The sequence below is a fragment of the Pelodiscus sinensis genome, chromosome 31 (assembly GCF_049634645.1).
Source record: "Pelodiscus sinensis isolate JC-2024 chromosome 31, ASM4963464v1, whole genome shotgun sequence".
Taxonomy (NCBI): domain Eukaryota; kingdom Metazoa; phylum Chordata; order Testudines; family Trionychidae; genus Pelodiscus; species Pelodiscus sinensis.
The window spans coordinates 7,711,638-7,734,895 of record NC_134741.1 but is presented as its reverse complement, the minus strand read 5'-3'; the positions used below and the strand labels follow the sequence as shown (position 1 = coordinate 7,734,895).

The following is a 23,258-nucleotide window of genomic DNA, read 5'->3' as shown; positions in this document are numbered from 1 at the left end:
TCCACTAACTCTGGAACCCCAGGAAAGTAAATCTGGACTATGAGAAGCCCGGAACCTCAGCACTCCCTGTCTCTTCCCCTCACCCTGTGAATGCCAGAAGAGTGAGGTGTCTTAGTTGGGGGCCACATCATTGAGGGCTGGGGCTTTGGGGAGGAGTTTTTTGCTTCTCACTTGTGTGTTTGCCAACTGATTTTTCTGTGGGTTAGTGGCCCCCAATGCAAAAAAGGTTCTCCAACACTGCAATAAATAAAAACATTGATTTTCTTTGTATGTATTGGACATAAATATTTTACTTAATTTACAATAAAGTTTGATCAACTAACATGAGAAATTTAAAAGATTTAATCTCTTTAATAATTTACATGCAACTCTCCAGATGCAGCCCTAGCAAAATGGCTTGACTAATTATGTAATTAACAGTGAGTTTCCATTAGCAACGATAGCCTACAGAAGGTTTAGAGAGGGCAGGGCTATGATGGGCTGGGCAGGGCAAGGCCTGGGCACTGCTGAGGGAATCCACTCAGGGCAAATTGCTCAAAACCAGGACTGCTGACAGCCCTTGACTGGAGACCTTTCCAAAACAGGCCACAAACCAGTCATACTGAGCACTTCATCTGCCAGTCCAGCCTGCAGGAAGCCTCATGAGCAAAACCCCTCAGATACCCCAGCTCTTCCTTTGCCACAATCAGCCCTGGGCTTACACACAGGTGAGGGGTTATAGAGCCCAATCTCTCCAACCCAGAACAGATCCACCTGGTTCCAAAGAACCAGCCATGAATTCCTGGTCAATTTATACTTTAGATCTTACCCACAAGATCACAGTGGACCAATCCTTTAGAATCTAAACATTTATTAATAAAAGAAAGAAAAGGTTGAGAGTAAGGTTGATAAGGAGAATACATTATGTACATCAATCAGTAAATACTTGATGCAGGATCTTAGCGGAGATGTTACAGACTGCTAGCATAAAAGTCTTTGGCGTACACCGTATGTCAGGATGAGGCAGCAATCCTTCCTGTGTCTCTGTCCTTAGCAAGGCTGCATCTGGGATAAGAAGCAAGACTGAAGACAAGATGGAGCCCCGCCCATGGCATTTGATATTCATTTCTGGTGTCTCCCAAGCTGGAGATAATCATATGGTCAAGTGACCTGTCTGTTTCATATGCCAGCAGCCACTGGGGCATGCCTGCTTTGCAACTTTCCACATGTATTCCTCAGGTGTGTATTGGCCACCTGGAGAGCCATTGTCCTTGGAGCCATACTGACTAGCATAGTCACTCATTGGACATTCCTTCCTTATGACAGGCAATCCATACATAGCATCAGCAGAGCCCATAGTCATAACTCCCCATACAAACTCCAAACAAGTACAGGCAGTCCCCGGGTTACATACAAGATAGGGACTGTAGGTTTGTTCTTAAGTTGAATTTGTATGTAAGTCGGAACTGGTACTTATTGTAGGGGAAACTCTAGCCAAACATTTTTCCAGAGCTCAGTTTTATTCTCCCACACCTCACTTCCCTCAGTCCTTTATTCTCAAGCTGAGGTGTCTACTGAGAAAAGCCGCTCCGCGTCTCCCTGGTCAGCTGGGGGCAGGTGCTAGCTTCGCATCTCCCTGGTCTGCTGGGGGGAAGCAGCTAGTGTGGGGTTGCCTCACCCCATTTGTAAGTAGGGATCCGATGTCAGTCGGATCCATGTAACCCGGGGACTGCCTGTACACGAATACCATACATAGAATCAGCAAAATATCAACTTTTGTTTGACACCTCACATGGCCCACTTTGTACCAAATTTGGGGCAAACAGTTCACTGTGATCACACCAGTGATCTGCATGCTCACCTTAAAATCCAATAATGTGACAGGGGCCTCAAGAAAGGGTTGGAGTCTGAGGAAGGATCTGGGATGCAGAAAGAGGCAGGAGTCTGGCCAGGAGTAAGGTGCAGTATGTGGCCAGGAGAGAGGGTACAAGAAAAAAGGAGGCTGTCAGAGCAAGCTGGGGGTGCTGGCTGCTGGGGGAAAGGGAATTGAGGAGATTGGGAGGGGGTGTCTAGGGGATGACAGCAAATATTACCTGGCTTTGGGCCCCTTTACAGCAAAATCTCCAGCCACACGGTCCTGGTCACCCCGGAGGAAGGCTCTGCTCCTGCAGCAGCCACAGAGACCAAGACCGGCCCTGGACACTGGAGGCACCACTGCTGCACCCATTCAGTCCAGGACTGGGGGTGCTGCTGTAGCCATGCAGCCCAGGACCAGCCCCAGAGGCACCCCTGACATGGCCATGTGTCCCTGGAGGCCAGCAGTGCAGTGACAGTAGTGCCTCTACTGTTGGCCTCAGGTTGTGTTTCAAAAACTCAGCCTAGCGCTGCCTCCTCTCTAGTGGCTACACAGCATGAAGAGGGGGTGGAGCTAAGCTCCTTCTCCCTCAGCACATGCTCATTTGGAGGTGGGGCCTGGTACTGCCTTGTGGACAGAATCAAAGCCTTAGGTAGTCTGGATTGTGCCAACAGAGAAAATTTTGTTCACCACCACTATAGGGTTTCTCACCTGCGTGGGTTCAACTATAAGCAACAAGACTTGAACTCTTTCTATAGCATTTCCCAAAGTCAGAGCAGTTGAAGGATTTCTCTCCTGTAGGAGTTCTCTTATGGATAACAAGGTGTGACCTCTGACTGAAGCTTTTCCCCACAGTCAGAGCAGCTGAAGGGTTTTTCTCCTGTGTGGGCTCTCCTATGACTAACAAGGTGTGACCTGTGACTGAAGCTTTTCCCACAGTCAGAGCAGCTGAAGGGTTTCTCTCCTGTGTGGGCTGTCCTATGACTAACAAGGTATGACCTCCGACTGAAGCTTTTCCCACAGTCAGAGCAGCTGAAGGGTGTTTCTCCTGTGTGGGCTCTCCTATGGGTCACAAGGTGTGACCTCCGACTGAAGCTTTTCCCACAGTCAGAGCAGCTGAAGGGTTTTTCTCCTGTGTGGGCTCTCCTATGACTAACAAGGTGTGACCTATGACTGAAGCTTTTCCCACAGTCAGAGCAGCTGAAGGGTTTCTCTCCTGTGTGGACTCTCCTATGGGTCACAAGGTATGACCTCCGACTGAAGCTTTTCCCACAGTCAGAGCAGCTGAAGGGTCTCTTTCCTGTTTGGGCTCTTTCATGTTTAATAAGTGTTGCACAGTCACTGCAAGCACAAGGTGAATGTTGATGAGGGATTTTCTTTTGAACAGTTTCTGTGTTTGTTTTCAACCATCTGCTCCTCTGACTGGATTTACCCTGTCCCACTCCTGGATGGTTTCCCTGCTGCCTTTGTAGGCTATGCTGACTCATACAGGTTTCCTCTTGCTCAGGACTCTGAGAAACATGCCCTTCAGATCTTCCCACTAACACCCCACATGCAGCCATTCGCTCAGGTCCTTCCTCCTGAAGATTCCTCTCACTGTTCTCATTCAGCATCCCATCACCTGCTGGGATAGACAGAGAAACCACACAGGAGTCATTCCCTGTGCTGAGCTGAAAGAAAAATTCTGAATGGTGAACAGAAAATGGGGGAGACACCCAAAGAATGGCTGGAAAGATACAATAATCCTAAACTGAGTTCACCCTGCTCCCCCATAACTCTTTCCCCACCCAGCACTCTCAGATTGGAGTTGAAGACAGGCTGAAGGGCCAGTCAGACTTGATGAAAACACATAATAAACATCTGCTATGAGAACACAGACATTGGTTTGAGTCAGTTTAGCTGATTTCTCACCTGTGTGGGTATCACTGATGATCTCCCCTTCCTCACAGCCTTGGAGATCCGGGATCTGCAGCTCTTCGCTTTGCTCCACCCAGGACAGCACATGAGCTTTGAAGCCTGGAAATCCTATTCAGGGAAGCAATTAACCAAGTGCTGATCTTGTTCATTAAGGTCTGTGCCATTCCTGCTTCCAAAGCCAGGATCTGAGTCTCCTACCCAGACAGGCTCCTTCTTAACCTTCCAGAGACTGTTCTCTGGCTGGTTCAAGATTCCAGGACACACTAATTCCATCCTCCCCCGACCCCACCACCATATTGGGAATAGCCCAGCTGACTCCCATGGGGAACTGAGCGCTCTGCCTCACTCTGCAGGATACAACTCAAGTCTCCCTTAGGGCCTGTTCCATACTTGGGCAGGACTGCTCATATGGGGAAAGCTCTGGGACTTTCAGGCCTGACAGACACCCCTAGCCAGGACTCATATTTGAGCTGCCACAGGTGAGGTCACTAGGGCTGGGAGAGAAAGGATCCAGCAGAGCTCTAGAGCCCTATGGGCTCTACCCACAGAGCTCTTGGGCCTTGGGGCTGGACTTGCCCTGCTCTTGGGCTCAGATGCTCTACTTGAGCCAGGAGGAGGCAAGAGAAGTTGTTTGATCAGGAAAATGAATCCTTGGCTGACCACTTCAGGCCCTGCCTATGCTCCATATTCCTGATCCTGACTGACTGTGCCTGGGTGCTCACAACAGTTGTCATTCCTGCAGACAGCCAGGGCAGTGCCGGGCTATTCTTGTGGCCAGCCAAGGTGGAGACAGGCTGGGCTGCTTCTCTGCTGCTCCTAGATGCTCCTGCAGCTCAGCTCCCCTTCTGCAGCCTTGGTTCGACTCTGCCAGCAGCAGCAGCCCTCCTTTTGTGGCCAGTCGGGCCTGCCATTTAGTGCCCCTCTGGCTTGCACAGAATCTACCAGAGGCAGGGAAGGACTCTGAGTTGACACCTTCCTTCCTGGGGCTCAGAACAATAGCACAAGGGGACCCTGCAGACACTAAGAGCAGCTGCACCCAGCCCCACAACTCTGGTACCTGCCGTTCCTGCATAGGCCCTTCCACTAACACCTCCGGCCAAGCCATGACATGGATAAGATGGTGGGAACAATAATGAAACCTTGGCTATGGGAAGAGCAGCACCCCTATTATGTCACTGAACCTCCTCTCACACAGGAGCCAGGATTACTGGGGCAGATACTGCTGATATTGGGGGTTCAGGCAATGAGGGACCCTGAACCAAGCCCAACCCAGCTGCTCCAGAGCCCACCTAGCTTCTGTTACACAAGGGGACAGGAATCCTCACCCAGCCAGCTCACAGCCTCGTAATTCTCCTGCATCACATCCCTGTAGAGGGCTCTTTGGCCCAGGTCCAGCAAAGCCCATTCCTCCTCAGAGAAATACACAGCCACCTCCTCGAAGCTCACCAGCTCCGCCACGGATATTTCCTGTCCCTGGCTCTGCAGGCCGGGGGCTGAGCTGGAGTCAAACATGGGTGTTCTGCAGCCTGGTGGGGAGAAGGGGAATCAGAGATATTTCAGAAGGGGCTTTAATCCTTTCCACACCCTAATTCTGTTCAGACTCTGTCCCTGGTGAAAAACATGCTGGACTCTGCAGTTTTGGGTAAACATTGAGTCTAGCTATTCCATAAACACCACACACAAGTTAGATCCAAAAACTGTATTTATTTCTCTCAATACCTGGCTGGAGTTACATTACTTTGCTTGCAACAATGGGATTCAGTTCTCAGCACCCAGTGTTTCTGCTAACAAGCCACATATTCATCTGCCTGAACATGGACATAGGTTTAATTTAATTTGGGCTGCTGTATTTATAATCCTTAGTCTTCATAGATTGATTTGCAGCCCAAACTTGGTATCTCTTATCTGACAGAGACTTTATAAATCCTCTCCATAACAGAGAGGAAGGGAAGTTCATATGAGCATTCAAATGCATATTATTAAACGTGTGCTGAGAGTGTTTGCAGGATGAGGCCTTAAAATTCAAGGATTCCTGGCATCAGAAGATATCTTGAGCCATGCAATGTGCCCCTCTGCGGCACAAGCCATTACACTTAGCCCAGCTACCCAGGCACAAAGCTGTTTCCCCACAGCACGTTTTCTAGAAAGTTGCCTAGTGTTGATTGGAAGACATAAAGCGATGGAGAATTTTGCTCATTTGTTTCAGCAGCTAATGCTCTTACCCATCAAATAGTTGTGCCTTCTCTCTAGCCTGAAATTCTCCGGCTGCAGCTTTCAGTTACTGGCTCTCATTGAACTATATCCACTAGACCAGGTGTGGGCAATTCATTTTGATTGGGGGAGGGGGAGGGCACACCAAGATTTTGGAAAGTGGTTGAGAGCTGCACTCTTCCAAGACATTAAGCAGGAAATAGAGAGTATGAGATGAACATTGCGAGAAGAAGGGAGCTTTGCGTAAGGGGTTGGGATGCAGGAGGGAAAGAGGGATCTGGGAAGGAGTTTGGGTGAAGGAGGCAGGTGTGATTTACGGCACTGGATTAGCAACTACTCATGAGATATTTAAAGTAAAGTTAATTTAGAGAAGCGGCTAAGTGGACAAATAAAGAGACGAGGGTTACTTGGAGGCAGGAAAAGAACCAAGAGTTTGGGTATGTGGAGTGGGAGCCAGGAGTGGGGGGCAGAGAATTAGATGGGGAAAGGAGAAGTTGGGGTGCCAGAGGCAGGCTTTGGCCAGGAGACTTACCTGAGTGACTCTCGACCAGCAGCCAAGCACCTCTCTGAGGCAGGCAGGGAGCCTGCTCAACCCTCACACCGGCTGTGGGGCCATGTGGGTGAGTGAATAACTGAGCCACAGGGGAAGGAGCACAGTGCTTCCTTTCTGGCCAGAAACCAGCCAATGAGATTGTCCTGGGGGTGGAAGCAGGGCCTGTAGCCTTCCCACTTCACCTCTGGTGAAGTGGCTTGCATGTGGGAAATGGCAAGCTTGGAACTAGCCCATGGCTCGCCAAGCATCAGTGGGCTGCATCCTATGACCTGGCGAGCTAGAAAGGCTGTATTTTGCCCAGGCCTGCACTAGACTGAAGAGCCCTTGCGTATCCAGCAGTTTCTCGCCATAAGCAAACTGATACCAAGGAAGCCAGTCAGCTCTCAGCCTTTCAGCCTATTTATTGTTTGAAACCAACCCCATATTGAAACTGACTGAGCAGTGAAATCTGAGCCTGATGGTGCCGTCTGTTTTGTGCTTTAACTTCACCCCTTTAGCACCACACCTTGTAGATCAGTGTTTCTCAAAGTGTCTGCAGGTCCCCATGCAGTGCCCCTGGGGCTCCTCACTGATCAGTGTATGAGATTTAGGGCTGTGTGCACCATGGTCACTGGGTTTGGCTGGTAACTTCAATAACAATCACATGAAGATGTTTTCAGAGGAATTTCTCATCATTTAAAGAATCTCCACCTGCAAACTCACCTTGTCTGAAAGATCCCAGAGATTTTAATCTTCCTCTCTCCAGTGCAGAGGGCAGAGTGTCTGGTGGGGGAAGGAATAAGAGAGTGAGATTCCAGGTTCTCTTATTTATAACAATGTTCCCACTTTGAGCTCTGCATTTCAATTGTATCAGAGACCAGATACACACACACTCAGGTTTTTAGTATGAAAGTCTGAAACTTTCATTTCCTCTCTCACTCTGGCACCTCCCAGCAAAGGAGCCAATATCCCTGCAGCCTCACACCTGTCCCAGGAGAGACAAGCTGTAAATGAGATTTACTCTTCCCTCCTCACCCCCTCCCACTTGGTTTCTCATTCACTTACTGCCTCTTATCATAACCTGGAGCTGTGGTGACAGAACATGTGGCCATCACAGTAACTTTAGCCATTTTGATCTCAGAATGGGAGGTTCAGAGTTTGCAAACCCCTGGCTCTCTCTGCAAGCAGTTGGGTCTGTTTGCTCAGTGTCTCTAAAGAGAGCAGTGTGATGGGGCCATCATTCTCCATGTGGGAACTGAGGCAGGGGAAGGTTGGCTTCAGAGGCCAGATTCAATAGTCTCAGATACTTGAACCACTTTCCCCTCATCCGTCCCTTCCAGGTACCTTTGAACTGCCTCAGAGTCTCTGACAGTGCAATCGTTTTCTGGGAGAAACCTCGGACTTGTTCTTCCAGTTCAGGGGAAATCTCTGGCAGCTGGAATTGCCCCGTCTCACATCTGGACAGAAACAATTCAATGTGATTGTATTTAGTTTACTGTTGATAAGTTCTGGCTAGTAAGTCTCAGCTCTAAGAGGCCTGGAGTTAGAATTCCTCCAATTCTCCCAGCCTGAGAGCAGGGTCAACACATCCCATGGCCATGCAACCTTCCCCTGAAAGGTCCCACTGCTGTTCTTCACTTCTGGTCTGGGGAGACTGGCTGGGGGACTAAAGGGGAATTGAGCCTCTGTAGCCAACTTACTCCTTGGCCCAGGCACCGAGGGACAGAAGGTTCCCAGGTGAAGGGCTGAAAGAATCTGTCCACTAGGGACTACAGTGAGACACCAGCTCCCCCCTCCCCAGCTCCTTCCACACAGGTCTCCAAACAGCCCTCAGGTGGGACAGACTCTTGGTCCCTGCTGCTCTGGGCTGAATGTGCCCAGCAGTGACAGGCCCATGTTCCACCCCAGTCCTGAAGTAGCCAGTCCCCAGGGAGGTGACAGCTCTAGGAAACACCTGAGGTCAGACTGTGCCCTGAATGGGGAATTCCAGAGTCTAAAGTGCGAGGATGAGACCCTCAGAATTAAACGAGTCAGAGAGCCCTGGGGAGATGTGGTGCTAACATCAGTTCCAAGCCCTTTCCCTGCGCTGTGAGGGAAGTGAGAACCACGTACCTACTCAGGGTGCTTCTGACGTCCTAGAAAAAAGAAAGAGAAAAGAATCTCAGCCCCATTGGACACACACTGGGGACCTCACAGAAGGGATTTTGCAAACATGGGAAGAGGCCCTGCCCTGGCCCCAGGAACATGGATCCACTGAGTGAATGGGGCTTTGCCATCTCTAATAGATCTGTGCCTGCAACTCTACAAAGCACAAGAGTCACTCACATGGCAGCAATGCTCAAGGTATTATACTGAGATCTGACGGCTGGACCCCAGCACCTGTGATTCAGGAGCCTCCCTTCCCTGTGTGGGGAGCTCGGACGTTTCTCCCTCAGTCTAACCTGCAGGAATTCACTTGCTGGCTTCTGACACGTCCCCTCCAGCTCACCGATCCGCTCGCTGAGGCGGGAAATCTGCACGGAGAGTTTCCTGATAGTGTCAGTCTGGAACCTCCCAATCTCCTCATCTAACTTCTCCAGCTGGGCCAGCAGGAGTCGCTCTTGTTCCTCCAGGAACTGCTGCAGCTGCTGAAACTCAGCCACAATCATCTGCCTCTTGGCTTGGGTCCATTTCTGTGTGAAAACAGGGAAAGGGCTGGTGAGGGGCATGGACAGAATCCAGGGCTCTTTCATGAGGAACAGCGCGCAGCAGCAAGAATTTCTTGGAAAAACCTAAAATGTGTGACATTTGACTCTACTTTGTGGTTACTCAGCAGAGGCGTCTCTCCCAGCGTCTCCTTTGACCCATGTCCCTCAGTCATGGGCAACATCTTCTGTCATTCATGGCCTCTGGGAATTCAGACCCAGAGCAGCAGGAGGCAGGACGCAGCACCAGCCTGACAGATACCCAGAGAGGAAAAAGAAGCAAACATGTTAATGCACCAAGTGAGCGGACAGCCCTTCAGGGGACATTCAGCTCACTTGGGAAAGCCACAAAGGCTGGACATGAACTCATGCTGACATGGATGTTCAGGGCCTGTCTACACATGGATCTCAGCCAGCAATCCATAATCCTAGAGAAACACAAACAAGCCCAACCTCACCAAGGCCACGCAGGAGTCTGCCTCTGAACACAGCTCTCCCACTGCCAGTCCCTGCTGGTCCATAGCCACAAGCACTTACCAGATACTCCTGGCTTTTCCCTTCTGCTGTTGTTTTCCTTCTCAGCAGTTTTTCTCTCTCTTCCCTCAGAGCCTTCAAATGGGCCTCCAATTTTTCCTGAAGAAACAGATATAAGCATGAGGGCAAACCCCATCGGATGTTGGGAGCCCATTTATCTGCCTGAGTCCCAATTTTGTGGAACTCTGCCCTTGTCCAGCAGGGACTCAGCCCTGGACGTGGGTTTGTCCATAGAAAAAGAGACAGGAGAAGACTGAGGGTATGTCTACACAGCAAAGTTAATTTGGAATCACAGCCTGGAAGGAGCCTGCCGTGCGACCTGGCACCCAGAGCCATCCCAGCAAGCTTGTCGACAGTGTCGTCCGAGGCCAGGGAGGCCTCGACATGTGAGTGCCATCACTGTCCCCTTATGTGTGTGTGTGGGGGGAAACCTAGGGACTGCGCATGTGGTCCTTGCTGACCACAGATCATGCAGCAACCTGTGCATGTGCCACACAGGGGCCCTGGCCTGTTACCCACACGCATGTATGTATGAAGGCACATGACATGCTCCTGACCCCGGGGAGAGACACTGCACAATGCCCTCTCTCCAGAAGCTCCCTCTATGCAGAGGCAGGGCACATCTCCCCTCCTCCCCCCACACAATATACAGCACAGGGGCATGGGTGCAGTCCTGGGCCAGCTCACACTCCCAGGGATAGCAGGACATGATGGTGCGGAGACCTGCCGTCTTCAGCTTGCAGAGCGGGGCAGGGTTTCACCCACTGTGTCCCCAGGGATAACTGAGCAGGTCTCTTGTTTCTCCACAGCTGCACCAGCTGCGAGTGCAGGGCGCAGCACCCCGCCCAGTACAGCCTCCCACACCCAGGCCAGCAGGATGACCCGGCACCTGTAGGAGTATCACCGGCAGCACCTGGCACTATATGTCAGGCAGGTCTGCTGCCAGGAGCGCTGGGTGGAGGAAGACCTGCAGCAGGAGGGCTTGCAGGAGCTGCTGGAGCAGGGCCGTGCCATTCACGACAACCTGTAGACTCTGGTGCAGAGACTGGTGCCGGCTGCCGCTCCAGCCCCTGTGGCTGCCCCAGCTATCACTCCTCCTCTGACTCCTGCTTCCCCTCCCCGCTTCTTCTTCCTCCCCCGCCACCTGTTCCCCCTCCCGCCCCCTCGGGGACGCCAAGGCCCCCCCACACGCAGTGCTGGGAGACAGGAGGGCCGGGAAGACCCCCCAACCCTGAGGTTCTCCTCCCCCTTCTTCCCCTTGCCTTCCCCTTCCAGATCCTTCCTCCCAGGTGTCCCTCTCCCTCCTCCCCTCTCCAGCCTCCTTTCCCAACTCTCACCAGGGTTTCATCCCCCCCAGTTTTGTTAAATAAAGAGTTTTTGTTCATGAAAATACAGGTATTTTATTGGACATCAGGAAGGGGGGTTAAGGAGGGGTAAGCGGAAGGACATGAGGGAGGAATGAGGCACAAGCCCCCAGTGGGGCAGACCAGGGAGGCTGAGTGCTCCTCAGGGTGGATGCTCTCCCGCAGGGCCTCCTGGATACTGACAGCCCCCCAATAGATATCCTGGATGGCAGCCTGCAGCAGGTGCAGCCAGGCTGACAGCAACGCATCCACAAGATGCACCCGAGTGCCCAGGGGCTGCTCTGGCTCCATGTTGCAGAGTGCCAGGGTGTCTTGAGTGAGAGCAACCAGAGCACTCCGAGACACAAATGCTTTGCTGTCCCGCAGCAAGGCAGGAAATCAAGCAGGGACACCTGAGCATTGGCTGCCTGGGGAGGGGGGGAAGGGGGGTTATGTGTGTGTCCCCTTAAGCACAAGCCTCAGCCTCAGGCAACAGCCACACAAAGATACCCCTGACCTGGTTCCAGCCAGCCTTAAATCCAATTCTGTGTCCACTCAGTGTGGATGCAGTAGTTCAAATTAGCAAAACGCTAATTCAGACTGCATTTTGTGTGTACACACGTTAATTCGAGTTAGCTTAATTCGAATTAACTATTTCGAATTAAGATAACTCAAATTAACGCTGTGGTGTAGACATACTCTGAGGATGCAGGAGGACACCTGTAAAGGTTGAGAACGGATCAGTGGTGGCACCTTCCTAAAGAACGTTGCAGGTGGGGATTAGGGAGGTAAAAATGCTTAACAATACTAATCACCACCTCGTCATCTCCAGCCTGATCCTGGCCTGCATATTTATACCTGCCTCTGGAAATTTCCACTACATGAATCTGACGAAGTGGGTCTTTGCCGCTTTTGCAGATTCAGACTAACACGGCTACACCTCTGATACTGAATAATAATCATGTAACCGATTACAATTTTATCAATGACAGTATTTTTTACCCTGCTGACAGGCAGGGCTGGTAGTGGAAATAGGCTCTCCTGGTATCGGGGATCTCTCACAAGGTCTGCTGGGGGCAGCCACAATAACTGCTGGTCAATAGGAACTCCCAGCAGCTGCAGACTGACAGTAGCTGCCAGAGGCAAGCGGGCACTGCTGGGACAGTGGGAAGTTTAACCAGTAACTGGCACCAATAACCATTAGCTCATCAGTTAACCAGTTTGAACTCTTGCTACAATCCAGTTGAATCCCAGTTCTGCCTGGCATAGACCTGTGCTTCCTGAAACCCTGCTATGGGTGGAGTGAAGGCGCTCGGGGCCCCACACAGCATCCATCCCAGCAACCTCATCTAGTGCCAGCTGCTGAATCAGAGTTTAACCCTTCATGGAACAGCCCAGGAGTTCAGCATCTTAGTGGGAAACCTCCTCTCCCTGCGGGGCCTGGGGCTTTATCAAGGCATCTTTCCCTCATAAGGGCCACACTTCATCACTGTTCAGTGATGCTGAGGGGCAGGGAGCTAGGTCCCTACCAGTTAGGGCAGGGACTTTCCCTTGCTGGGTGTTGTGCAGGGCCCAGATGCCACAGCGGGTCTATAAGGCAAATGCCAGATTATTAGTCCTGTTCCTCCAATCAGTAACAGCGTGTAACCTCCTCTTCTCCAGTCCCAAGGCTGGAGTGGCCGAGTGGCCTGACCGAGTGGCCTGTTGCTCCTGTGATCTAAACCTCTCTGATTGTTAACTTCCCTTGTGCAAACACCCCTTCTGCCACCAGTGTGGGCTGGGTTTCAGGATTCAGAGCCTCAGAGAAACATTTCCCACATCAGGTACCTGTAAAGACTTGATGTAAGTTGCCACAAAGCCAGAGCGTTTACTTTTTACAGCATCACTTGTACCATGAAGGCTTTACAGAGCTGTGTCACACCTGTGCCCGGTAACAGTCAGTGAAATTATCCTGTAATTAAAACCCAATGTTATTTCCCATCACACTGGACAGCAACTCTGTACCTTGTACTCCTGGGCAGCTTCCTGTACAGGCGCCATCGTTAGATCCCAGGATCTGTCACACCCCACACAGATGGGAGTTTGATCCTCTTCACAGAACAGCGTCAGAGCCTCCTGGTGCTCCCCGCACACCCCGTCCCATCTTGCTCTCTGTGCTGCCTGGAAACTCAGCGGCTTGGCTAGTTCCACCACGTTTGCCAGCTGCCGGTTGGGCCGGAGGGGTCCCTGCTGCTCAGTGTCTCTGCCCTGAGGGCTGAGGGGGGCCTGGCAGGAATTGTGCCCACACTCCAGAGTGACAGGGGCTGTGAAATCCTCCAGGCAGACGGGACGCGGCGCTTCCTCCCGGACACTTTCCACGGGGCTCTCTGCAGCCATGGCTGCCGCTGGGCTGGGCTGCACCACTTCCTGGAGCTCAGCAATGGGGGGGCAGGTCGGGGGGGGGGGCCTGAGGCACCAGCACTGAAGATACAAAAAAATCAAAATTAGAAACCAAAAGTCCCAAAGCTTCGCTCACCGCCCCCCCCGGCCTCTCAGCCCCCTGCCCAGCCAGACCTGCCCCTGCGCTCCTCATGCCAGGGCCCCCCCTCTCCGCACACTCCGCAGCCCCCCCCGCACCCGCCGCCCGGGAGCCCGGGGGGGGGGGGGCGACACGCGCGGGGTGTTTGTGACGCGACCGCAGAGGCGCCGCCCCCCGCGCTCCCCGATACCCAGCGCCGGACCCACCTCCCTCGCGCTGCGCTGCGGCCTCCCCCGCGCTGGGCCAGCCCCGCAGCGAGTAACGGCGCCACCGGCCCCTCCCAACGGCTCCAGCCTCAGGGCGCGCGGGTCTGAGCACGGCCGGGAACTCAGGGAATGGGGCGGGGGCGGTCAGACCGCGCATGCGCAGCGGGTCAATGGCTCCGAGGAGAGTCCAGCGCCAGGGCTTAGCTCAGACCGAGGGGCTCCCCTCAGTGACGTTGCTCGCTCCGCCCCTTGCTCTCGCGCCCGGGTGACGGGGATTCCCCTGACCCCGCTGTGGCGCCGGGAGTGACGGGCCGCCCCAGGGACACTGAGGGCGGGGGGGGGGGGGATTCAGAAGGGGGCCGGGTCCGGGGCTCCACGAACCAATCAGAGCGCGGAGCCACAGCGACGTCACCGGGCCCCGCCTCCTGGCGCGAGACACCGACCCGCCGCTCGGACCGAGACATGCGGCACGTGCAGGGGGGCCGGGCCCTGGGCCGGGGCAGGCAGCTCATGGGACCCCCCCCTCGCGACTCCCTGCGACCGTGACACCCCCTGCGAGCCCCCCCACAACCTCCCCTGCGATCGTGACACCCCCCTGCGAGCCCCCCCACAACCTCCCCTGCGACCGTGACACCCCCCTGCGAGCCCCCCACAACCTCCCCTGCGACCCTGACACTCCCCTGCGAGCCCCCCGCAACCTCCCCTGCGACCGTGACACCCCCCTGCGAGCCCCCCGCAACCTCCCCTGCGACCGTGACACCCCCCTGCGAGCCCCCCGCAACCTCCCCTGCGACCGTGACACCCCCCTGCGAGCCCCCCCAACCTCCCCTGCGACCGTGACACCCCCCTGCGAGCCCCCCCACAACCTCCCCTGCGATCGTGACACCCCCCTGCGAGCCCCCCACAACCTCCCCTGCGACCCTGACACCCCCCTGCGAGCCCCCCACAACCCTCCCTGCGACCGTGACACCCCCTGCGAGCCCCCCACAACCTCCCCTGCGATCGTGACACCCCCTGCGAGCCCCCCACAACCTCCCCTGCGATCGTGACACCCCCTTGCGAGCCCCCCCACAACCTCCCCTGCGACAGTGACACCCCCTGCGAGCCCCCCCACAACCTCCCCTGCGATCGTGACACCCCCCTGCGAGCCCCACCCCACAGCCCCCCCTGCGAGCCCCTTACAATCCTCCCTATGGGGCCCCCCACAGCCCTCCCTGTGAGCCCGCCACACTCCCTCTGAACCTCCCACTTCATCCCACAGGGCTTTGACAGAAGTGTCCTGGGCTCTCACTGGGGGATCCCTGTTCTGTTCATTCCCTCTGGGGCACCTGCATTGGGCACTGGGCAGACAGGACACTGGGCTGGAGGGGTCTTTGCTCTGACCCGGCCTGGTCACTCCTGTGTGGGAGACCCATAAAGTCATTAATATCGACAGCGCTAGTGACACTGAGGCTCCTTTAGAACGAGCCAGAGCAGCCTTAGCGCACGTCAGGATCAGGCCCCTGAAACATGGATTCCAGCTGGAATAAGCGTTTGGCCTGTGACCTGAATGTCACTGGGCTTGGAGGGAGCAGACCTTTATCCTTAGATGCCAGGGAACCTCGATTTCACTGGCCACTTACAAACCCAGGAAAAAATCTTTCCATTCATAGTAACTGAAAGTTACACACAGGCCCAGAAAGAACTGAGGCTGCTTGAGAACTTCTTAGAGTTCAAGGACTTGAATTAGTCTGTCTTGGGAGTCACATCGACAATTTGTGGTTTAATAATAAAGATTTTACTGTTTGAATCTCAGTGTCTGTCACTGAATAGTTACTGTCTGAGCCAAGTACTGCCTGCCCCTCCCCCTAGCATTTCCCACTGCTGTGAAAATTGAACATGGGAAAACTGCAACTGGGAGCATGTAACTAGATCCATATAAATACTCAACTGTTACTTTATCTGTCCACATCACACATCAAACACAATGAATTCTGCACAAGCCTCGCTCACTCCTTACATGCACAGTTCTGGGAGCTGATCAGCCCAGCCTGGTGGATTCCGGGGAACATGTGATGCCCCAGGGACCCTCCACACCAGCCCAGGGGTGGGTGCCAGGTCCAGAGCCCTAGTGGGATATTGCTCACAAAGCCTCCAGGGCTGTGTTGTCCTCATTGGCTCCCTCCAATCCAGCAAACAGCCTGAGTCAGCTCCAGGGAAGGGCACAGCCGGTTGTAGCTGGAGGTAGGGCAAAGGCTGAGCTCAGGAAATTGAAACTATCTCTGTTCCCCCGACCGGAGGAGCCATGGCTGCAGTGAGCCCTGTAAAAAGCCTGCAGGAGGAAGCGACGTGTCCCCTCTGCCTGGAGTATTTCACGGACCCGGTGGTCACAGCCTGCGGGCACAATTTCTGCCGCGCCTGCCTCAGCCGGTGCTGGGGGGGACCCAACCCAGCCGCCTCCTGCCCGCAGTGCAGGGACCCGGTGCAGCAGGACCCCCTCCGGCCCAACAGGCTGCTGGCAAACGTGGTGGAACTAGTCAAACAGCTGAGTTTGCAGGCAGTGAAAGGGGCGGGCGGGGACGGGGTGTGTGAGGAGCATCAGGAGGTGCTGAAGCTGTTCTGCGAGGAGGATCAAGCCCTCATCTGCGTGATCTGCAGAGAGTCCCGGGCTCACCGCGCGCACACGGTGCTGCCCATAGCGGAGGCTGCCCAGGAGTACAAGGTAGGGAGCTGCTGCCCTGTCTGCTGGGAATTACTCTGGGTTTTAGTCACTGGCTAATTTCCCTGACTGTTCCTGGGAGAGGCTGTGACAAAAGAAATGCTCTGGCCAAGGGGCAACTGAGGCAACAGAGCAAGTCATTAGAGACACCGGCTGAGAGAAACTTCTCTGAGATGCTCAGCGGAATCCTTCTGGACCCAGCTCCCCCCCCCCCTCCACCGGGGAAATGAGGGGCCGTTATCCAATGGGAGGCTGGCTTATAGGAATGTGCTGCCTTCAGACTGGAGAAGGGGGTGGTGTGGTACAAGCGACTGTTACTACAGATTTGAGGACTAAAATTTATGGTTATTACTTGTATTTGCATCATAGTCGCCCTGACAGACCCCATGTGAGATCTAGGCTCTGCACAAAACCCAGCCAGAGCCAATCCCTGCCCTGAGTAGTTTACAGTCTAGGCAGACAAAAGACGGAGTGGGAAACTGAGGCACAAAGGCTCGAGAGTAGGTCAGTGGCTGAGTTCAGCATGGAACCCCTGTTTCTCCAGACCCAGTCCATGAGTTTAACCACTAGGGAATGCTGCTACCTCAACTACAGTGATGAATGTGTGGGTTAGGAGGGAAAGACGCCTTGCTACGAGCCCGGGCCCAACAGGGAGAGGAGGTTTCCCACTGGGATGCTGAACTCCTGGGCTGCTCCAGGAGGGGTTAAACTCAGATGCTGCAGCCAGCGCTAGAGGAGGTCACAGGGCTGGATGCTGTGTGGGATCTGGAGCGCCTTGAGTCCACCCACAACAGGGCTACAGGCAGTGCAGGGCCATGCCAGGCACCACTGGGATCAGACTGGAATGGAGCAAAACTACCCCCAGGCTGGAGCTGCCCAGTGCTGGTCTGACCTGTGCCAGTGGGTACCTGGGCACAGACCAGCCAGCACGGTTCCGTTAGTCCCACCAGGCAGCTTGTGGGAATCTCCCAGAATGCACTGCTGCTGGGAGCTGTACCAGGGACTGTGGCAGCGGGTACCTGCCCAGAGGCCGTTGCTCTAAAAAGGGTTTAGGGCAGCGCTGGGGCAAACCTGAACCCTCCTTACTACAATTCAGCCTCTTTAATTACAGGGGCCACTGACCCATCCCCAGAGCACAGGACATGCTCACGTCTACCTGCCCAGACCCACCCTCAACACTTGGTCGGCCTCTGTGGGCCTATCCCTGCGTCCGTCAGACCATCCCCACCTACGTCATTCTGCGTGGAGGAGCCACCCCCTCCTGCTGCAGCCTCAGTCTCCTCTTGTCCCTTTCTCACCAGATAGAGTCACGGCCTGGGCTGAGTCCCCACCGGGCAGGGACAGAGCCCCACAGAACTGGACTGTGCAGCGTAAAGCCGGACAAAAGGCCTCCTCAGGCCCTCAGATGGGGGAAGGGAGGGAGACAGAAGAGCCTGGTGATCTGCCCAGGGGCCCATTGACGTTGCTCTGCTGAGCCTCCCTACAACTAATGGGCTGGCCCTGGGGCCAAGCCCAGCTGTGTCCAACCAGCGCAGCCCCCAGAGCTGAGCTCCCAGCCCCTGTTTAAACCCTGGTGGCTCCTGGGTTTGGCATCTCTTAGCTATTTCAATCCCCTCACACAGAGATGTGTTGATTCACCCCCAGTGCGAGTCAGGGCCGGTCCCGGGCTGTGCCGCCAATCGTTTCACGCACACCAACAACGCGCGGCGATAACTGAGCTCTCTGTCTAACCACTAAACAGACTCAACCTGCCTCGGTAACAGTCAGATTCTGACACACTCCCAGGCTGTATTAATAAGATTTCATCTGCTTGGGGGCCCTGATGTCACACAGCGACTGGGACCAACAGTCACTGGGGCTGTGGGTGGGAAAACGCCCCGTTCCCCACCCCTCTCAGCATCACAATGAAACCTCCCAGCTCATTTCTGTTTCCTCAGGGGAAAATCCAGGCCCATTTGAAGACTCTGAGGGAAGAGAGAGAAAAGCTGCTGGGATGGAAAGCGACGGGAGAGAGGAGAAGCCAGGAGTATCTGGTAGGTGCCTGTGGCTATGGACCGGCAGGGGCAGGTCTGAATGTTGGGCAGCAGCTCAGGAGAGATTCAGATGGTGCCCAGCTGATTAGCAGAATGTTCACAGCTAGATTTTGTTTCAACTGGTGGTGCACATGTACATGCCTCGGTGCACATTGACAAATTTATTCCACACATGGATGGAGAAGATTAAAGAGAACACTGGTGCTGAGTTCTGTCCCCTGCAGATCTGGGTGTGATTTCCCAGAGCCCAAGAATAACAGAACTTGCTGCCCATGGCAGGCAGGGAATCGTCCCTTTCAGAGGGATACGGGCCAAACAGGAAACTGAGGGATGCCTCAGCCTAGTACCCACAGATGGTATTACAGGTTCTCAGGCTCTGCCCATGCCCCTGACCAGCCCTTTCCCTGTTTTCACAGAAACAGACACAAGCCGAGAGGCAGAAGATTGTGGCCGAGTTTCAGCAGCTGCGTCAGTTCCTGGAGGAACAAGAGCGACTCCTGCTGGCCCAGCTGGAGAAGCTGGATGAGGAGATTGGGAGGTTCCAGACTGACACTGTCAGGAAACTCTCTGCTCAGATTTCTCGTCTCAGTGAGCAGATCGGTGAGCTGGAGGGGAAGTGTCAGAAGCCAGCGAGTGAATTCCTGCAGGTGAGACTGAGGGAGAAACGTCCCAGCTCCCCACACAGGAAGGGAGGCTCCTGAATCACAAGTGTGTGTGTCCGATGGGGCTGAGCTTCTTTTCTCTCTCTCCCCTCTAGGACATCAGAAGCACCTTGAGCAGGTAGGTGTCTCTCGCTCCCCTCACACTGCCCAGCGCAGAGAAAGGGCTTAGAGCTGGTGGTGGCACCACATCTCCCCAGGGCCCTGCAGCCAGATGTGAGGGGAAGGTCACAGGCTGGGCACAAATCTCTGATCAGCTTCAGCCTGAGGCAGGGCTGTGGGGTGGGACATGGGCCTGTCACTGCTGGGCACTGGGCACATTCAGCCCAGGGCAGCAGGGACCCAGAGTCTGTCCCACCCGAGGGCTGTTTGGAGACCTGTGGGAATGGGCTGGGGAGGGGGGAGCTGGTGTCTCAGTCTAGTCCCTAGTGGGCAGATTCCTCCAGCCCTTCCCCTGGGAACCTCCTGTCCCTCAGCGCCTGGAGGCCAAGGGGTGAGTTGGCCGTGGAGACTCAATTCCCCTTTAGTCCCCCAGCTGGTCTCCCCAGGCCAGAGCTGCAGACTGTTCATGGGACCTTTGAGGGGACATTGCAGGGCCAAGGGCTGCGCTGCCCCAGCTCTGGGGCTGGGAGAACTGGAGGATTCGAACTCCAGGCCCGGCAGAGCAGCGACTCACTGGCCAGAGCTGGAGAACTGAGTCACTCGGTGCAGTGTCACCATGTGACGTTGTCTCTCCCCAGGTGTGAGACGGGGCCGTTCCAGCCGCCAGAGGAGATTTCTCCTGAACTGGGCGAGCGAGTCAGGGGTTTCTCCCAGAAAACGATTGCGCTGTCGGAGACGCTGAGGCAGTTCACAGGTACCGAGAAGGGACGGGGGAGGGGCGAGTGAGTGAAGCGTCTGAGGCCATGGAAAGAGACCGATGCTGGTCATTTGGTTCCTAGCTAGACAAAGCTTCTGTTGACTTGTGAGGTGAGAATGGCAGCCACTTGCTGTTCCAGGTTGATTCATTGACCCATATCTGTTCCAAAAGCCGCTTTGTAATTACAGCAATGGTTAGAGCACAAAATGGCCGACACACAGACAGAAACACGCCCAGCTCCGTGCTGCTCTCTGCAGAGACGCTGAGTACACAGACCCCACGGCTCACAGGCAGAGCCAGGAGTCTGCAAACAATGAACTTCCCACTAGAATCAAAGGGACCAAAGTGGGTGAAGTTACTTTGAGACCAACGTTTTGGCAGGATCTGGGCTTAGGCTGTGACAAATGTCAGGAAGTGAATGAGCCAAACCCAGTGGAGTCTGCAGGGCGGGGGGGATGTTGAGGAGAAAGCGAATCTCTTCACACATTGTCCTGGGCTGGCTGTGAGCCATGGGGACATTGGTTCCTTTGCTGGGAGAGGCCTGAGTGAGAGAGGAAGTAGGAGGCTCCAGACCCTTTGTATATTAAATTCCTAAGGGTACATCTACACTGCAGGAGAAAGTCAAATTAAGTTACACAACTTCCACTGTGTTAATTGTGTAGCTGAATTTGAAGTAGATTAACTCGGCTGTTGGCGCTGTCCACAAAGGCAGTGGAGGGAAAAGCACTTTGCCTCTGACTTCTCTTATTCCTCGTGAAATGAGGGCTACTGGCACGTACAGACTCACCCCTCAGTTAGATTTGCTGTCTTCACTCGACCACTAATTCAAACCCTGGGAGATCAACAGTGGCAGTCTTCTCTGCAGTGTAGACACACCCAAATGTGTCTCTGCTATAACAAAAACCCAGGTCTGTGTGTTAGGGTTGGGGATGTCGTGGGCAATACGGACTCCTGAATTCTCACCTCTCTTACCCCTTCCCCCACCAGACACGCTGCCCTCATCACTGGAGAGAGCAAGAGGAAAGTCCTTGGGAGCTTTCAGACAGGGTGAGGTTTCACGAGGAGACTGAAAACACCTTCCTGAGCTTGTAGCTCAAGTCACCAACCAAACCCCCAGCGACCACGACAGGCAGAGCCCCAACCTGCCCACTGAGCGGTGAGGCGCCCCAGGGGCACTGGATCAGAAGGACGAGGGGCCGTGTCCTGCTCCTTAAGCAATGGGATGGTCGGACCCCCCACTTCTCACTATGGGCACAGTTTGCAGGCAGGGGGCTTTGCAGGCAGGGGCTGCGCTTTGTGTCTCAGGGCCCAGGGCAGAGGCAGCTCCCTGGGGCCCAGGCCTGTCCCAGCCACAACAGGGCTTCAGGGGAGGGTGAGAAATGGCCCCAGCCGCCCCCAGGGCTGAGCTCTGCCCCTCACGCCCTGATTCTCTCTCCCCAGCGACTGTGACTCTGGATCCAGACACGGCTCATCCCGACCTCGTCCTGTCTGGGGATCGGAAACATGTGAGATGGGAACAAACACAGCAGCGACTGCCCGACAGCCCGGAGAGATTTGACCCTGTGCCCTGTGTGCTGGGCCGTGAGGGATTCATCTCGGGGAAACATTGCTGGGAGGTGGAGGTGGGGGATGGGTGTTACTGGGCTGTGGGGGTGGCCAGAGAGTCTGTGAGCAAGAAGGGACAGATCAGCCTTAGCCCTGAGGGGGGGATCTGGGCTGTGGAGCGGTGGGGGGTTCAGTTCCGGGCTCTCACCTCCCCTGTGACTCCCCTGTCCCTGAGCCCCCCCCGCAGGATCCGGGTTTGTCTGGACTGTGACCGGGGGCAGGTGACATTTATCGATGCTGGTGCCGAGGCCCCGATCTTCACTTTCCCGCCGGGCTCCCTCCCTGAGGAGAGAATCCGACCCTGGATCTGGGTCGGGTGGGGATCCCCGCTCAGCCTGTGCCCCTGAAATCAGCCTCTCTGGCCTCACGCAGCCCAGGCTCTGTTACCTCACAGGACTCCCCTCTACCCAGCCCCTGGCTCCTCATCTCTATGATGCCTGAAAGCTTCTCCCCCTCCCTCCCTGCAGCCCCAGAGATAGGAGGGGAAAAGAGAAGGCTCCTTTGGGCTGCTACAGGGGCAGAGGTGGGGGTTGGGCAGAGGCAGAATTAACAGCTGGGCTGGGGACAGGTGGAGGTGGGGGTGGCGGGATGCAGAATTAACCAATCAGGGTTTGGGGGTTTGGGGAGAGGCTGCTCAGCAGCATGGAGCCATTTGTACCAATCTGTGCCCTGAGATCTCATTGGTGTCTCCAGCCAGAGCTCCTGCTGCAGGAGCCAAAGTCGCCTTCCCCTGTGACTGTGGGGTAGCCAGCAACACTTGTAACCAGTGTCCCTTTAAGTTTTTCCATCCCTGAGTGGAGGGAGTTTGGTCTTGTGCACCAACACTGAGGTTATGGGCAACGTGTGCCATGAACATTCATATTTAAACATGAGTCTTGTTACTTCTTTACAAATCACTTTTTAATAAATGTTATTCATTTCTGTTTGGTTCATGTGGGTATTTCCCTTAAAATGGGCGTTTTCATGGAAGTTCCTTTGAAGAATACTGCTGATAGATTTCCAAAACTGTGACATGTTCCAAAACAAAACAAATCGCTTTTGTCCAAGCCCCACATGTACCACAAAATGCAAGTCTCGGTTCCTCTCCCCTGTTGAGGGCTCACTTTAATATTTGCTGCTCTCTAAAGGTTACGTCTATACTGCAGAGCTATTTCGGGATACCGGAAGTATCCCAAAATAGCTATTCTGCATCTATTCAAGCAGCCCGTTATTTTGAAATAGATTTCAAAATAAGGGCAGGTTATTCCAACGTCCCGGTAACCCTCATTCCACCAGTCTTAAGGGCATTTCGGAATAGCGAGTTATTTTGAAATTTGGTTCTGTGAATATAACACCAAATTATAAAATAAGCTATTTTGAAATAGCCTCAAAATAAGCTACGCAATTTGCTTAATGTGTATTGCGTAGCTTATTTCAAGCTAAGGGTGCTCTATAGACACAGCTTAAATGTTTACAGGAGGTCTGTACTGTGGTCCAGAAATTTGACTTTAAAATAGTGCTTGTAATTTTACATAATCCAGATCTATGACACGAACGTATCAGCACCCCCCACGGTGATCCACAAACTCCTCCGATACAACGTAAGAACAGGGGCAAGATGCTGTTAGTGTTGTGCTATACAGGAG

General features: G+C 54.2%; 2 protein-coding genes across 8 annotated transcripts; one reads left to right on the top strand and one right to left on the bottom strand.

Moving 5' to 3' along the window:
- Positions 1-250: 250 nt before the first annotated feature.
- LOC142821528 (zinc finger protein RFP-like) lies at positions 251-14,082 on the bottom strand. 6 transcript variants are annotated; one of them, XM_075912721.1, is made up of 10 exons: positions 13,780-14,082; positions 13,060-13,515; positions 9,716-9,811; positions 8,936-9,166; positions 8,607-8,629; positions 7,839-7,951; positions 7,218-7,277; positions 5,198-5,277; positions 3,746-3,859; positions 251-1,044 (listed from the first exon to the last, which is right to left on the bottom strand). In XM_075912721.1, the coding sequence occupies exons 2-10, from the start codon at positions 13,429-13,431 to the stop codon at positions 1,030-1,032; spliced, it is 1,104 nt and encodes a 367-aa protein (XP_075768836.1). In that variant the 5' UTR covers positions 13,432-13,515; positions 13,780-14,082; the 3' UTR covers positions 251-1,029. The 6 variants fall into 6 exon arrangements, with proteins under 6 accessions (XP_075768836.1, XP_075768833.1, XP_075768831.1 ...); XM_075912718.1 differs by having other exon boundaries at positions 256-1,044; positions 5,077-5,277; XM_075912716.1 differs by having other exon boundaries at positions 902-3,458; positions 5,077-5,277.
- Positions 14,083-16,011: 1,929 nt separating this feature from the next.
- Positions 16,012-22,554, top strand: LOC142821542 (zinc finger protein RFP-like). 2 transcript variants are annotated; one of them, XM_075912781.1, is made up of 7 exons: positions 16,012-16,480; positions 18,415-18,510; positions 18,927-19,157; positions 19,268-19,290; positions 19,910-20,025; positions 21,016-21,075; positions 21,469-22,554. In XM_075912781.1, the coding sequence occupies exons 1-7, from the start codon at positions 16,064-16,066 to the stop codon at positions 21,978-21,980; spliced, it is 1,455 nt and encodes a 484-aa protein (XP_075768896.1). In that variant the 5' UTR covers positions 16,012-16,063; the 3' UTR covers positions 21,981-22,554. The 2 variants fall into 2 exon arrangements, with proteins under 2 accessions (XP_075768896.1, XP_075768897.1); XM_075912782.1 differs by lacking the exon at positions 18,415-18,510.
- The last annotated feature ends 704 nt before the right edge of the window (positions 22,555-23,258 follow it).

Coding starts and splice junctions, on each gene's coding strand:
- LOC142821528 (XM_075912716.1), bottom strand. CDS start 13,431: ATGGCTGCAGAGAGCCCCGTGGAAAGTGTCCGGGAGGAAGCGCCGCGT. Junction 9,812..13,059: donor AAGCTGCCCAGGAGTACAAG/GTACAGAGTTGC, acceptor CTGTTTCTTCAG/GAAAAATTGGAGGCCCATTT. Junction 7,278..7,838: donor GACTCTGAGGCAGTTCAAAG/GTACCTGGAAGG, acceptor TTCCCCCACCAG/ACACTCTGCCCTCTGCACTG.
- LOC142821542 (XM_075912781.1), top strand. CDS start 16,064: ATGGCTGCAGTGAGCCCTGTAAAAAGCCTGCAGGAGGAAGCGACGTGT. Junction 19,158..19,267: donor CAGCGAGTGAATTCCTGCAG/GTGAGACTGAGG, acceptor TCTCCCCTCTAG/GACATCAGAAGCACCTTGAG. Junction 21,076..21,468: donor CTTGGGAGCTTTCAGACAGG/GTGAGGTTTCAC, acceptor CTCTCTCCCCAG/CGACTGTGACTCTGGATCCA.